Source organism: Plutella xylostella, chromosome 4 (genome assembly GCF_932276165.1).
Source record: "Plutella xylostella chromosome 4, ilPluXylo3.1, whole genome shotgun sequence".
Lineage (NCBI taxonomy): Eukaryota > Metazoa > Arthropoda > Insecta > Lepidoptera > Plutellidae > Plutella > Plutella xylostella.
This window is the reverse complement of record NC_063984.1, coordinates 9,462,054-9,476,102: the sequence shown is the minus strand read 5'-3', so window position 1 is coordinate 9,476,102 and position 14,049 is coordinate 9,462,054. Positions and strand designations below refer to the sequence as shown.

General features: G+C 37.8%; 3 protein-coding genes across 3 annotated transcripts; 1 reads left to right on the top strand and 2 right to left on the bottom strand.

Moving 5' to 3' along the window:
• Position 1: 1 nt before the first annotated feature.
• On the bottom strand, positions 2-6,572 carry LOC105397907. The gene is made up of 6 exons (XM_011569923.3): positions 6,302-6,572; positions 6,020-6,214; positions 4,442-4,594; positions 3,727-4,108; positions 3,263-3,377; positions 2-2,902 (listed from the first exon to the last, which is right to left on the bottom strand). The coding sequence occupies exons 1-6, from the start codon at positions 6,482-6,484 to the stop codon at positions 2,689-2,691; spliced, it is 1,242 nt and encodes a 413-aa protein (XP_011568225.3). The 5' UTR covers positions 6,485-6,572; the 3' UTR covers positions 2-2,688.
• Positions 6,573-8,618: 2,046 nt separating this feature from the next.
• Positions 8,619-11,342, top strand: LOC105397905 (lipase 3). The gene is made up of 5 exons (XM_038121086.2): positions 8,619-8,920; positions 9,445-9,646; positions 10,167-10,528; positions 10,628-10,786; positions 10,907-11,342. Exons 1-5 carry the CDS (start codon positions 8,813-8,815, stop codon positions 11,285-11,287), a joined length of 1,212 nt encoding a protein of 403 aa, XP_037977014.2. The 5' UTR covers positions 8,619-8,812; the 3' UTR covers positions 11,288-11,342.
• LOC105397906 lies at positions 11,303-14,043 on the bottom strand. Its single transcript, XM_011569922.3, has 6 exons — positions 13,717-14,043; positions 13,407-13,529; positions 12,581-13,321; positions 12,337-12,466; positions 11,833-12,011; positions 11,303-11,404 (listed from the first exon to the last, which is right to left on the bottom strand). The coding sequence occupies exons 1-6, from the start codon at positions 13,933-13,935 to the stop codon at positions 11,366-11,368; spliced, it is 1,431 nt and encodes a 476-aa protein (XP_011568224.3). The 5' UTR covers positions 13,936-14,043; the 3' UTR covers positions 11,303-11,365.
• Positions 14,044-14,049: the final 6 nt, after the last annotated feature.

The window sequence follows — 14,049 nt, the reverse complement described above, 5'->3', positions numbered from 1 at the left end:
GTCTATTTTGTAAAAATATATTAAAATCCCCATTTCAAGGCCTATTACAATTTTCATTTCACACATTGCTTAATTATATAGAGTTAATTTTGACAAGTTTAAAGCCATACGTTTAGTTTAGACTCATAAGATTTTATTGTTATTTTGTGGTTTAAGATTCTTTCATCGTTTTACCGTGCTAAGACATTTTGAATGTTTCTAAGATTCTTGCATTCACTCTCTTAATATAAAAATATATAATATAATTATTTTTATTTTATTTAGTCTTACATTCTAATCGTAGTAATGCTTATAGAAATTGCTTTGGTAACTTATTTATTTAACGTTTATCTTAAATCTACCTTTTTAGAGAGTGCATTATTAGGTTTTTTTACAGACTTGGTAACATTATGGTGAGTTTCATGCAGATATATAAATATGGAATTGTTTTATAATATATGTATTACTTGGATATATTTATTTCTATAATTTACCATGTCCAAATGATCAATAAGTAGTTGAAATACCAAGTCTATAAAATATCTAAATATTCACTGCAGAAGAAAGTGCAAATGTGTTACATTCATAATTACAAGTTTATAATTTTCAAGCTCTGTTTTCGTATAATTTGTACACAACACGATATGTTTGATATAGTTTAAAATGGCATGAAGTGTGTTTAAGTAGTCCATTACAGAAATAAAGTATTTTATCAAATGCTTATAAAAATATTTTTGTTTTTTTATCATAATAGTTAATCATTAAAATCCATCAAAGTACTTATTTATAAATGTGTTACCAAATGTTCTGTTAAGATCACAAATGTGTAACTGCCTATCTTTACTGCTCATTATTATGTGCATTAGTAGTAAAGTTTTTGAAAATTATGCCTTTTATTTATATCGCAATTTTCTTATGCAATATACCTAAACTGATTCGCCGCATATTTTATGGGCCAAGTATCACGTTTTTTTAAACCGATCGAGTAGTGAAAATCGACTCAAATTTGTATGGCGCGCGGAGCTACTGCAGCTACTTGCCGCTAGATGGCGACTCTCCTGCGCCATACAAATTCGCGTTTACTCGCCGCTACTCGAACGCTCTCATAACTCGCAGCACTCCCCAAACATCCCGTAAACAGATTTGGATATTGCGTTAAGCCAAAGAAATGTTTTGGCATTTAATACAATATTATAACCTTTATTGAATACACACTTTCAAAACACTTTTTTTTTCAGAAAAATATTTACTTAAATCTTTTTTATAATAATCTTACATCACAATTCTCAATTTATCGCCGAATACAATTGACTTAGGTCTACACTAATATTCATTCCTTTGTTACGTATAAAAATACAAAAATAACCATTCCTTTCTTATTGCCCAACTTTTCATACTCTAGATTTTAATCAGTCAATAAAAATAAACTGTCCATTAAACATTTATAAATACACGATTTTAAACTAATTATAATAAGTGAGCAGATGTTATTAAAAATAAAACGAACATATAAACCTATGATTAACTAATAAAATATTGAATGGATAGTGAGCATCAGTTTCACTACTTTGTCCTGCCATTCGTAAGAAAAAATATAAGAAGCGTATATTTATATATCAATTAGTCTCTCCTAGGATTATCCAGAACTCTTCAAAGGGCAAAATTCTACATTTGTTTCGGCAATAACAAATGCTTTCAGACAAACCAGAGGATGGACTAGCGAAACCTAGGAGCATCTGAGTTCTTGGGTGGGATTGTAAATACATACAAGAATACCTGTGTAAAATAATAATACAGGTAAGAAAAGCAATGTTTTCTATTTAAAGTAAACATTAAACTTAATGCTGAGATCATAATAAAATTGTAGTTAACTTGTGTTAGTGTATAAAATAACCATGTTTGAAATAAAATTATTAACTAAATTATCTAGTTTTAACTGACCTGATATTTTGTTATAATGCTGTAAACTGACCGTTTGTTTTATTAAATACTTGTAAAAAAATAAAATACCTAACTATGTAGGCTCATAATATTCTGAGCTCATCTCGACATATTCTGGCTCCATAATTATTGACTTTGGTATTTCGTAGTTTTATTTTATTACAAATTTAATATAAAATATATATGTATATTATACTTAATTATGACTTTTTGAAACTAACTGGCTTATTAGTTATTAGTACATAATTCATAAATGAAATTCGTATATTCTGAACATTTTCCTCAGAATCGTATAGAAAATATTATGCTTAAATCTAACCGTAAATCCCATCTCTTTTCTTATCGTTAAACTTTTAATAAAGGCCAATTTAATACTATGCCTAACTATGTCACGCACACGCATAAAAGTATTTATTGCCTCAATTTCTTAAGATCATAATGTAAGTATTACAGGAATAAGTACCTAAGACGCCTAGTATGGCACAGAAATAGACAGTAAAAATAATTGTAAGAAACTTTACAATAGTCTTACAAATTATTAAAAAAGACTGATTTGTTTTCATTATATTTTTTGGTCCTCAAAATATTTCAAAACCAGCTGTTTCATATGCAGTATACAATACGTATTGTCTCCCTCATAATTTTCCACCACACACGTAAATCCAATACAAAAATACAGTATCCAAAATACCCAGGAAAAAGCCTGGCAGCATAGCACGCGTTGCGCGCAAAAAAGAAAAATAAAACCATAGACTCACGTCAACGTCTCTAATCGCCACTCGCGCTCTTTGTGTCAGTCATACCAACTTGACCAAGTAACTGTGCGACACTGGGCTCGTTCAGGGTCAACACTGCGTGAGCCTCGACCATCACTACCAAGGAGTTTCTGGCCTCTTCGTGGGGGACGCCGTGGGCGCGCGTTGCGTGGGAGTACCAAGCGCCCGTCGAAGGAAGAACTGACACGCACCATTTGCAGGATAATCTGGAGATTGAAAAGGAAGATATGAATGTAAATTAATTCAGAGGTTGGGCAGAAGGAGCTTATCTTATCCATCCACCATTTTTTTTTATTGTTTGGAAACACTAGTGTAGATTAGTCACTATGATATAAGCGAGTCAAAATATATCCAGTCGCTAACTGTCCAGCTTTGATAAACAATATAATGTCCAGGATTCGCCTGATTTATGTCACTCGATTGTGCATCTTTTGAAGGGTTTCATCATCACAACCCATCACGTCCTCACCGCGTCCACGTCTCCTTCCAATTTAGTCAATAGAAGCCATAGCCTAGATTGAAAACTATATACAAATTTCAATGTATAATATTAATAAAGTCCTTACCTATTCGTCATGTGCCTGGACTTGACGTGTCTTCGTCGGTACCCCCAGCTGTTGTACACTCGCGGGCAGAACGGGCACGGGAACGACGGATTAGCGTAGCAGACGTTTGACTTTTCTGGAAATTATAAATTAAGATTTTATAAAAGGCGTTTTAACATTTAGACGACCGAATGGCGTAGTGGTTAGTGACCTGACTACTGAGCCGATGGTCCCGGGTTCGATTCCCGGCCGGGGCAGATATTTGTTTAAACACAGATATTTGTTCTCGGGTCTTGGATGTTCCCGTAAAATGGCAATAGGCCCGCCCCCTATTACATTGGGACTAACATAACACTCTGGCGAAAAGTGGGTTCAGCAATGCACCTCTGCCTACCCCGCAAGGGAGGACATTAGTACAAGGCGTGAGTGCGTGTTTTTTTTTAAATAATAATAATAATGTATGTTATGGAAATAAAAACACTCACCTTTGCAGCAAATAGCATCGCTGGCATTCGAATTTAAATTCTCAGTTGTGACACTCAGCGACTCAACTATAGTTCCACTTTGCAATACCGTCTCTACTTCCTTGTCGATCTCTACACTGTCCTTATCATCATCAGTGCCATCACTGCTCTTCTCACTCGGCACGTTCAAGCATGGCTGCGTACTGCTCACTTCATTGATCCATTTGTTCACTCGTTGCTCTCCTGAGTTATTTTTCAAGGCATTTTTTATGGGAACATTATCTGGGCTAACTATGAATTTCTTCTCATTTTCTTCCAGTAAAGCAATGTCTGTGTCGTTTGTGTTCTCTCCTGAATAGTCTGTGAGCGGAGAGTCAATGGGTTCTTCTTTAGGGACCAGTGGCTGTGGAACAGAAAAATAATGGGTTCAATACACTGTAGAGTCAATGATGTAGCTCTATATTATTTGTATGTATTTGTATTAGGTTATAATAGAGAGTGGAGAGTAAGTAAGTATAAGAACTAAGTATAAGACATTATATTATTGGTCAACCAGATTTAACTTTTATAAAACAGCTGTGCCTTCAAAATCTTGCAATGTTTGCTTTATGAATATAACTTTTGTGTGAGTCAAGATTAATTTAATATTTTAAAAAATAAATTATTAAGTACTTAAATAACATAGGTATGTATACAAAATTAATACAAAACAAAAAGAAACAAAAATCATAATTACAGCTATTTTGGTGGTATTGTTAGATTCTATGTGAGCATCAACCTTCTTCACCACATCAGGTACTGGATTCAAAGCAACTTTTTTACATCTGACGTTACCATCTTCAATTTCACTCTTTTTACGTTTTTTCTGTGTTGTTTCCGATGAGGTTTTCTGTAACAAGCAATAAGACGGTTAATGTTAACTTGATTGGTCATGCTCTATTTCATTCAACCCATTTGTTATTATAATTATATGCATAGTTCAGCTGCTAGTTTAGTTGTTTCAGGCCACTGTGTATACCTAGAATTTCTATGTGTAATAGTCATTAATTTATTTATAGCCAGACATTTATATCATCAAAACTATGTAACTGTTACAAATCAACACATAATCAGCTAAGGAATGCTATCATCTGACAACATGTCTCAACTGCAGAGCAAAGGCTCCTGTATGAATACTCAGTTTTCAGAACATTGCCTACTGGATGCATCCAGAATCATGAACAATGATAAAAGAGTTCACGGTTGGCTGAGCTACCGAATATGATAAAATAAATATGTTAAAACTTATGTATCCTACTCAAATATAATGCAACTAGCACATAAGCTTAAAAACACTGAAACTTTCATCAATAAACAGCACTTAAACTCCCAATATTGCCTTCAGCTTTGATAATACTCAAATGGACAACTCATAATAATCAGTGGAGATGAGCTTCCTTCAAGACTGGAGGGTTATTGCTATGTCTATGCTTGAAGGTTAGGTTGGGAGGTATCACACAATACAACACAACCCCAACACCCAAGTCTGTGTCTGACCGGCCAAAGAAATATCTGACCTGGCTGGGGATCAAAACTGGCACCTTTGACATTGCAGCCAGGGTCACTAACCACTACACTTGTTATACGCAGCTTTGATACCTTATTATTAGTGTTGCCACGAATAGTGAATTGGCCGAATACGGAATACCGAATATTCGGCGATGCTGCCGGCCGAAGCGCCGAATATTCGGCCGCCGAATATTCGGCGCTACAACCTGTTTTTTTTGTTCCTGGAACTGCTTTGAAGAAGTCGCTACAGATTATATGAGAAATGCTAATTATTAGAAGGCGGAATGCTGTGGCAAACGAGTTGAATTTTTATTTGATAATAGTTCGCCTAGATCGGATAGCCGATCCTTACAAGTGGTGGTCAGCAAACAAAAAACAATACCCGAACCTTTTGAAATTTGCAAAAACTTATCTTTCTTCACCTGGAAGTAGCGTTTATAGTGAGAGGTTATTTTCTGAGGATGGTTACAATGAAAAGCGCAATCGTGGGCTACCAAAAATGCTGAAATGCTCATTTTTATCCAGCACAACTTACTACTGATTAATTTTAAGTACTAAAATGTTGTGATTTGGAAATAAATACACAATTTTGATTAAAATAACAAGTAATTTTTTACATGATTTACTATTCGGTATTCGGCCCGAATAGTACGCACTATTCGGCGAATACCGAATACTGAAAAAACTGGCCGAATAGGCCGAATACCGAATAGTTGCCGAATATTCGTGGCATCTCTACTTATTATTAATTATAAATTAGCAGTACCTCGTCTTCCTTTGAAGCAGCTTCAGTGCCAGTGGACAGCCCACACACCCTGAGGGTCTCAGCAGTCTTCAGCAGAACGGGCAGGAACTCCTCGGTCACGTTCACCTCTCCGTTGTACATGAACGTCAGCAGGGTCCGCAGAGACGCCGTGTTGATGTCATGAAGCACTATAATTGGATCTTTGTGGGGGTTTTGCTGCAAAAAATGTGTAGGCGTCAGACAATTTTACCACGCACTAATTCACTTATTAATCTTTACCTAACGAATTGGACACTAATTTACCTGGAATATAGTCCTGAAAACAGAACTATTAGCGGAGAGAATAACTTTGTGAGCCTTAAAACTGTGCCCTTCGGAGACCAGGGTGACATCCGAGAGACCCTCATCTTTGAACAGCTCCTTCACGTTACACAAAATATTATTCTGATAACCATTCCACTTCAAACTAATTTCTTGATTAGCCATATCGGATGGTCATGTGTGTTTCAGCTTGCAAAAATTATAATTAAATAAAAATATGATGTAGAAAATAAAACGCTTGCGAACTCAGAAAGAAAACAAACTAATAGAGTTGTACCCAATATTTTCTTTGGAGCTCTACAATATACAAATCGATTATTTTTTATTCGACTGAGTTAAAAATACACAGCTATTTTGTAAATATTAAAATTATCTCATGAAACACGAATATTCTGTAATATATGTGTGATATGATTATAGGATATTGCTATCGCTAAGTAGGTTTTATGTACCCATGGGAAAATCAATATAAATATTTATTTCAATCTTGCAAAGTTTCAATCGATCGATTCATTCGCATAGGCAACATCCCTCGCCTTTAAGCAGTGCTACCAACTTAACAATACAAGGAAATAATGAGTTAGTCAAAATATATATATTTTTTCTTTTTGTAATAAACTAGGTATTTAATTACAAATTAAATAAACTATCTATGTTATAAATAATGCCACAGATATTTTGGTACTATTTGTGCTAAGTATAGTTCTATGATTATTGACTTCCTAAAGTAAGGTAAAGTGCATAAAACCCATAAAACCGGAAACAATACTGAAAATATTTTTTTCTGTCATTATTAGTTCCTTCCGTCCTTGTTATAGTGCCACAAACTTATCTGTTCCGGTGAGAGCGAACTAAATTGGTCCATATAATCTATGTCAATATGAAATTCATTAGTACAGTAAGTAATGAGGTATGGACCAATTTAGTTCGCTCTCACCGGAACAGATAAGTTTGTGGCACTATACGACCATCGAATACCTACTTATGCATAGAGCATAGTTACTCAAATATAATATTTTATGTAGCGTATAGGCACTTTTTTAATTTCGTTTATACTTGTACATTGATGTCGATTCTGAAGGCAGAAATTCTAAATTTAGAGCTGTCAAAACCTTAATTTCTTTGTTTAAAATTCGACTACCGAATGGCGTAGTGGTTAGTGACCCTGACTACTGAGCAGAAGGTCCCGGGTTCGATTCCCGGCTGGGGCAGATATTTGTTTAAACACAGATATTTGTTCTCGGGTCTTGGATGTGCCCGTAAAATGGCAATAGGCCCGCCCCCTATTACATTGGGACCAACAGAACACTCTAGACGAAAATTGGGTGCAGCAATGCACCTCTGCCTACCCCGCAAGGGAGTACATTAGTACAAGGCGTGTGTGTGTGTGTAAAATTCGACTCTATGATTGTTTCCGTAAATGTCATTTTATGCTAGCAAATTTTTTGGTTTGACAGCGTTATGCGTTAAAATTAGAATTTCTGCCTTCAGAATCGGCATCATTGTACAAGTATAAACGAAATTAAAAAAGTGCCTATACGCTACATAAAATATTATATTTGAGTAACTATGCTCTAGTTATAATCCAAAATGTACATGTCAAAGAATCTATATTTTCAAAACTTATTTGCCAGGCTAGTAATATAGAAGTGACGAATGGCCGGGCTCATTTTAATAATAATGTGATGAAGCATGAACAGCTCTCCGAAGACTCCGAAACCCCATATTTCGTCAAAAAAATCACGTCTCTCTCTCGTTGCCATAGATCAACGCGGACTCGGTTTTCCGAAACCTCGTATTTCGATAAGCAAGTGTAGCCGGTCCCTTTTGTATCTGGGGAGACATGTATTCGTTGGTACTGTTTGGATGGTTTGGCCATCGTCAACGATCGCCTACGCATTTGCTACCGAAATGACATTGACCTCGTTATTTTATCGGTCCAATAGATCATTGATTAGACGTAATAAATAATTAGATATGTACCTAAATTAAAGGAAAGCCTCAAGTATCAAGTTACTAGCATATAATATTATGTACCTATCTAGGTAGGACCCATAATACCTATATTTAGCAAATAGCATTATGGGACCAACTTCACGCTGCCGATGGAGACACAAATAATAACAGTCTTTCCGTGGTCAGGGTGCTTACATAGAAAATCGGGTTCCCTGTATCTACCTGTACCGGTAACCTGATTATGCGAAAGCGCTCAACGGAGCATTTCCCGGATTTTTAAATCTCTCAGTGAGCGCTTTCGCATAATCAGGTTACCGGTACAGGTAGATACAGGGAACCCGATTCTCTATGTAACCACCCTTATAAATTAATATCTTCTGGATCAAGAGACACTTGAACATTGCCCTTAATAAGGGCTTATCTTTCAGTTATTTATCTAAGTATTAACAATTCGTTCACCTCGGCTTCAATCAAGGGCCCAGAGTTCTCATAAACACCTGCCCTATTGATTCTAAAATAATTCATTATTTATTCAAAATGATTATTCGGATTTCAGTTATTTTGTGCTTTTCGATCTTAGTGAAAGCAGATTTTGAGGAAAGAGTAACGGATCCCGGTATACTTGAAGATGCAAGTCTTGATACAGTATGTACTTACTACCTTACTTATATTTTATTACTTTCCAGTTTTTGAGATAGATACATTATCATATCACAAGTTTACAGCATAGGACTCGCTTGACCAAACCTTACATACATATAGGTACCTAAGTATACTGTATGTGTTGCGTACAGTCTATATATGCCTCAAGTCTACCTTGCGTTGGTTCCTGAAATTTTTCTGAACTGCTGCAATGTATTAAACTGCGTTTTACGTGTCTGCGTTTATATGACGAAGATTTTTCTTCTGAAGTCTATAAACTACCCAAGACTGAGTATAGCGAGTTGTAGAGCTCCTAGCGGTAGGTATCTATCATTCCGTAGAAGACTGGAGTGTGAATAAATCTAAACTTTTCATGTAAACCAACTTCAGTAGACACCACCGTCCATTATTATGTTAGCAGCTATACATACCGGGTGAAATTTTATCCGTGCTCGAGTGAGAAGCAATGAAATGCTCAGTTTTTTTTTTGTTAACCTCAGTTTGTCTTATCCATTTTTTATCCGCAGTTCACATTGATCAGAAAATACGAGTACCCGTGCGAGATACACCGAGTGTACACTGAAGATGGCTACATCCTGGAGATGCACAGGATCCCGCGCGGCGTTGGGGCTCAGAATGATAACTCTGTTCGTCCGGTGGTGTTCCTGCAGCATGGCCTGCTGTCTTCGTCTGCGGAGTGGGTCCTTATGAGACCCGGGAAAGGATTAGGTATTTCATCGTTTTATTGATTGATTGATTTCATCGTACTCTTGTGATTGTTAAGTTTTTAATGTATCTTAGACTATAAACCTTTGGTAATAGCTAGGTATCTTAGTGTAGATCTCATCATCGTCCGTCACAAGACTCACAAGCCTGTTCTTCTATCTCTTGATACGACATCACGTGTCTACATAACGACCCATAGCTACCTAATTAATTAAATTAGTTTAGTTAGATAGAACATCTGGTTCTGGTATAGGCCAGAATAGAGGTCTGGGCAGTTCTATTTTCCACTAAACTGAAGTCTTTAGGCGCGTGGCATTAATTACCTCAGAAAAATACATAAAGCCACCCATCAATAATTTTAATGCAAGGTTATTCCCACTAACATTGCATCATGTCCATAACATAATAATATCCACGATCACGGCTAATCGATTATGATAAACAAGCAATTGTGTAATAACTATCAAATATGCCTCGATAACAATAACAACATGAATAACACAACTGAAGGTTAACATTTCAGCGTACATCCTCGCCGATGCCGGCTACGATGTCTGGATGGGGAACGCGAGAGGGAACACCTACTCTCGCAACCACGTCTCAATCAAACCTACCTCTTCATCATTTTGGACCTTCTCGTGGCACGAAATCGGCTACTACGACTTACCAGCCATGATTGACTACGTTATTAAACAAACGAAGGTGCCTAAACTCCACTATGTTGCCTTCTCTCAAGGCACCACCGTTTTCTGGGTGATGACGTCAACGAGACCGGAGTATAATGAGAAGATCCTGTCGATGCACGCGCTGGCTCCAGTGGCTTTTGCCGGCAACATTCGAAGTCCACTTATAAGGGCGATTGCCCCTTTCACTGATACGTTAGAAGTGAGTACTTTAGCCCTGGTTGGGAAGCGTAATCATTATCTATCATAATAATTATATGAAATCATCTCTACATTTATTTTAATTTGTATTGCCACGCAGGTAGTGTTCAAAATGCTAGGCGCCAATGAGTTTCTTCCAAATGGGAAGATCAATGAGCTGGCCGGCCAGAGGTTCTGTACTGAGGAAGCCATCACGCAACTCCTCTGCACTAACCTTCTGTTCCTCATTTGTGGATTTGATGAACAACAGTTGAATACGGTATGATATGAGATAATTGACTAAGCTGAGTTATTTGTAAGCACTTCTATTTATTTTATGGTCTGATAGTAGTTAGATATATTTAGGCATACTTAGGTACAAATTTTTTTTTTTTTTCAGACAATGCTGCCAATAGTCCTCGGCCACACCCCAGCAGGCGCTTCCAGTAGACAATTTGTACATTTCGGACAACTGTACAACTCCGGCCAGTTCCGACAGTTTGACCACGGCTGGTTCAAAAACAAGAGAGTGTACGGAACCCGCAAGCCGCCTGCCTACAACCTGAGTGCCATCGAGGCTCCCATATTCCTCCACTATGCAGAGAATGACTGGCTGTCCACGCCATCAGACGTCGATAAACTATGGAAAGGAGTCAAATCGGTCGTCGGTAAATTTAAGGTGCCACTTAAAGGATTCAATCATCTGGACTTTGTATTCGCAAACGATGCAAAGGAACTGATCTACGATAGAGTTATAAACATAATGGCATATTTTAATTGAAACACGAAACATTTACAACTTTATAGTTTAATAAATAAATACGATTACAAAACGCTCACAGTTTATTTTGTTCCCAAATCATCTTATTGTTGGTTCACTACTGCCAGGGGCGTATCTCTGAAAAATAAGGCAAGAGGTTCACAACTATTATAGGTATGTGGATCTGTCATCGGTCTCTCCCAAGGAACAACACAACACTCTGCCCTCGGCCTTCACCATCCAGCCACTACCGGCTACCTGTCTTAGGCCGTCGGTCAAGCAGACTGATAGGTAAGTAGGTATGTATATGTAGTAGAGTAGGTAGGTGTAGGGTGAGTCTTTCGTAGGTGCACATTCAAAAGTAGGTCATGAGCTCCTCATTGTTGACAACATTTGTTATTAATAACATTGGGATATCCTGAAAAATAATGTTGTTTATCTGAATTGGTGCAAGGGGAATAGATTATTTTTTCGTGAATATCCGTGAAAGTTGCTCAAAATTAAGGGCTCTATGGCCTACTTTCTGGTGTGCACCTACGAAAGAATCATCCTTTTTTTTTACTTACCAGGCATCCAGCGCACGGAGGCCCTTGGTTGTAGGTCCTGATAGAGGTGCAGGAGCATGCACCTTTGCCAGAATGGAACCCTCGATATGTGGAGTCAATGCTGCATTTCTTAGAAAATTTCTTCTTGTCGCAAGCCATGTTAATTTCTCTTTGGACAATGGCTCCGAACGTGTTTTGTACTGCAGAATATTACGATTAGTAAATTTTAATATACAAGAACGACTACAAATGAGGGGATAGGTTTAGATCAGAATAAACTACAATGTATGAAACTTGATAGCATAATTATCTTGTTCAGAACATGTACTTATGTAGTTTAAAAAAAAAAAACATTTTATTCGTGTAATTGTTTTAGAGCTAGGTAGGTACTTACTTAAATCAATAAAAAATAATAAAGTTCTACTTCGTAGTAATCACAGGCCTACGACGCAACGGCGTAGCAATAGTTGCGTAGCATTTTTTCCATATGTAAAGCTTACGAACATTTAATGTATGTATTCGTACCTTTGGTAAGTAATTTCAGTGGATCTTCGTGTTGAAAGCTCGGTTTACTGATAGTAAAATCACTGACGACGGGGGACACGGGCTCGTTGGTCTTGTGAATCACTTGTAGCAACGACACGTGACGGAAATGCTGTAATTTAATAATACTCACAGATACTTGGTATAAAATTTACTATCGAATTCCGTTTTGAGAGGTTTTTTATATTTGCAAAAATCTACAAAGAGTCAATTATTAGGGTATTACCTTGTTTTTGCAGTTCTTCAAAGTAATAACCATTTCAGAGTCGGTGTTAGTCGCGTGAGAGCAGCCAAAGTCCTCGATACTCCCTTCGAACGGCCTCAATCTGTTCTTATCCGCGTCTCTCTTCAAACACAGGGCGGTGTACGGCCGCGACGGCCGAAGTGCATTTATTTCATTAACTTTTTTCTGCAGTTCTACTTTCAGCAAGTTATTCTCCTCTCTCATTCGGTCCAGTTCCCGAGCTTGCGCCTCCAACCGACACTGCATGTTGGTGAGACTGCTCTTCAACTGTTTAATTTCGTCTTGGTCGCGGGTGGACGCGTCGCAGCCTATACTTCTTACTGGGGGCTTCTCACACGAAGGTTTGAGTGCAGGCTTCAGGCACATCTGGTAGCTGCAGATCGATATGGTTTCCACATCTGCCTTCGCGCGGTACCGGACGCTTCGGCTCGACCCTGAACTGTTGCACTTGACGCGGCTGGCCACGTGTCTATGACGTCTCAAGTTCCCTTCCCCGTCTCCTCTCTGGAAGCTGCTGACCAGCAGCGTCTGCGTGATCACCTCCCGCTGCCAGTGCTTGGCGAGGCTGCGCACGCTGGTGCTCCGGGACGAGTGGACGCCGCTGTCATCGGCGCAGTACTTCACGTGGAATATGCGCTCCGAAATCAGCTTCCATAACATTTTTATTCCCTTCAACGCCTCGAGACAGCGTTCGCACGGCCAGTGCGAGGTTTCGAATTCTTCCTAGAATAGTAAGACCTAACTTAGAATCTGAAATTTCAACATATCCGTCTAAGAAATAATATAATTGTATGCACGAAATCTTTACCTCAACAAAATACTTGGAGCATTTCTCGTCATTCCTCAGGCACTCTCGCATGGCGCAGCAGGACGCCTGGATGCTGTCGAGCAGTACTTTGGACTTGCAGTCCGGATGGCAACGCGGGGTCAACTACAAATTATCCATAGTTTCTTATCACGGCTACATATGAACTTCTAATAGTTGCAAATATCAAATGCTACTAAGAAACCTACGTAGATTCTAGGCTTCGGTTATCGTCTAGCCATAAGAGAGGGTAAGGTATTTATTAAAATTAAATCAATCTATTCATTGGATGAGATGTAATATTTTTACTCACGTCTCCCCTTCCCTTACGAGTCATGCTGTCCAGATAACCAACCAAGCAACTGACTGGTAGAAAACTCTTGGTCATATCACTCTTAATCCATTGCTTGAGGTATTGGCTCCTCTTACTACGATCATGACTCCATGCTCTGCAGTCTTCACAAGACTCATATGCCTTGAGTTTCCCCTCGTTTCTAGAAGCTAGCGGCCGCTGGCATCCAGCTCGAATCATTGAATTATTCAAGCCTTGGAGATGTTTAAGCGTTTAAAGACGTTAAATTTTGTACCGAAAGTTTGTATATAATATTGTGTTTGACAATTTGACAGCATAAAAGTATAAAGAAGT

Bases quoted from the DNA above. Each gene is read 5' to 3' on its own strand.
- LOC105397906 (XM_011569922.3), bottom strand. From the start codon at position 13,935: ATGATTCGAGCTGGATGCCAGCGGCCGCTAGCTTCTAGAAACGAGGGG. The intron at 13,530-13,716 runs GTGAGTAAAAAT...GATAATTTGTAG, and splicing joins CTCGTAAGGGAAGGGGAGAC to TTGACCCCGCGTTGCCATCC. The intron at 12,012-12,336 runs GTACGAATACAT...AATATTCTGCAG, and splicing joins ACTGAAATTACTTACCAAAG to TACAAAACACGTTCGGAGCC.
- LOC105397907 (XM_011569923.3), bottom strand. From the start codon at position 6,484: ATGGCTAATCAAGAAATTAGTTTGAAGTGGAATGGTTATCAGAATAAT. The intron at 6,215-6,301 runs GTAAATTAGTGT...CATTTTTTGCAG, and splicing joins TTTTCAGGACTATATTCCAG to CAAAACCCCCACAAAGATCC. The intron at 4,595-6,019 runs GTACTGCTAATT...TGCTTGTTACAG, and splicing joins CTGCTTCAAAGGAAGACGAG to AAAACCTCATCGGAAACAAC.
- LOC105397905 (XM_038121086.2), top strand. From the start codon at position 8,813: ATGATTATTCGGATTTCAGTTATTTTGTGCTTTTCGATCTTAGTGAAA. The intron at 9,647-10,166 runs GTATTTCATCGT...TTAACATTTCAG, and splicing joins GAGACCCGGGAAAGGATTAG to CGTACATCCTCGCCGATGCC. The intron at 10,529-10,627 runs GTGAGTACTTTA...ATTGCCACGCAG, and splicing joins CTTTCACTGATACGTTAGAA to GTAGTGTTCAAAATGCTAGG.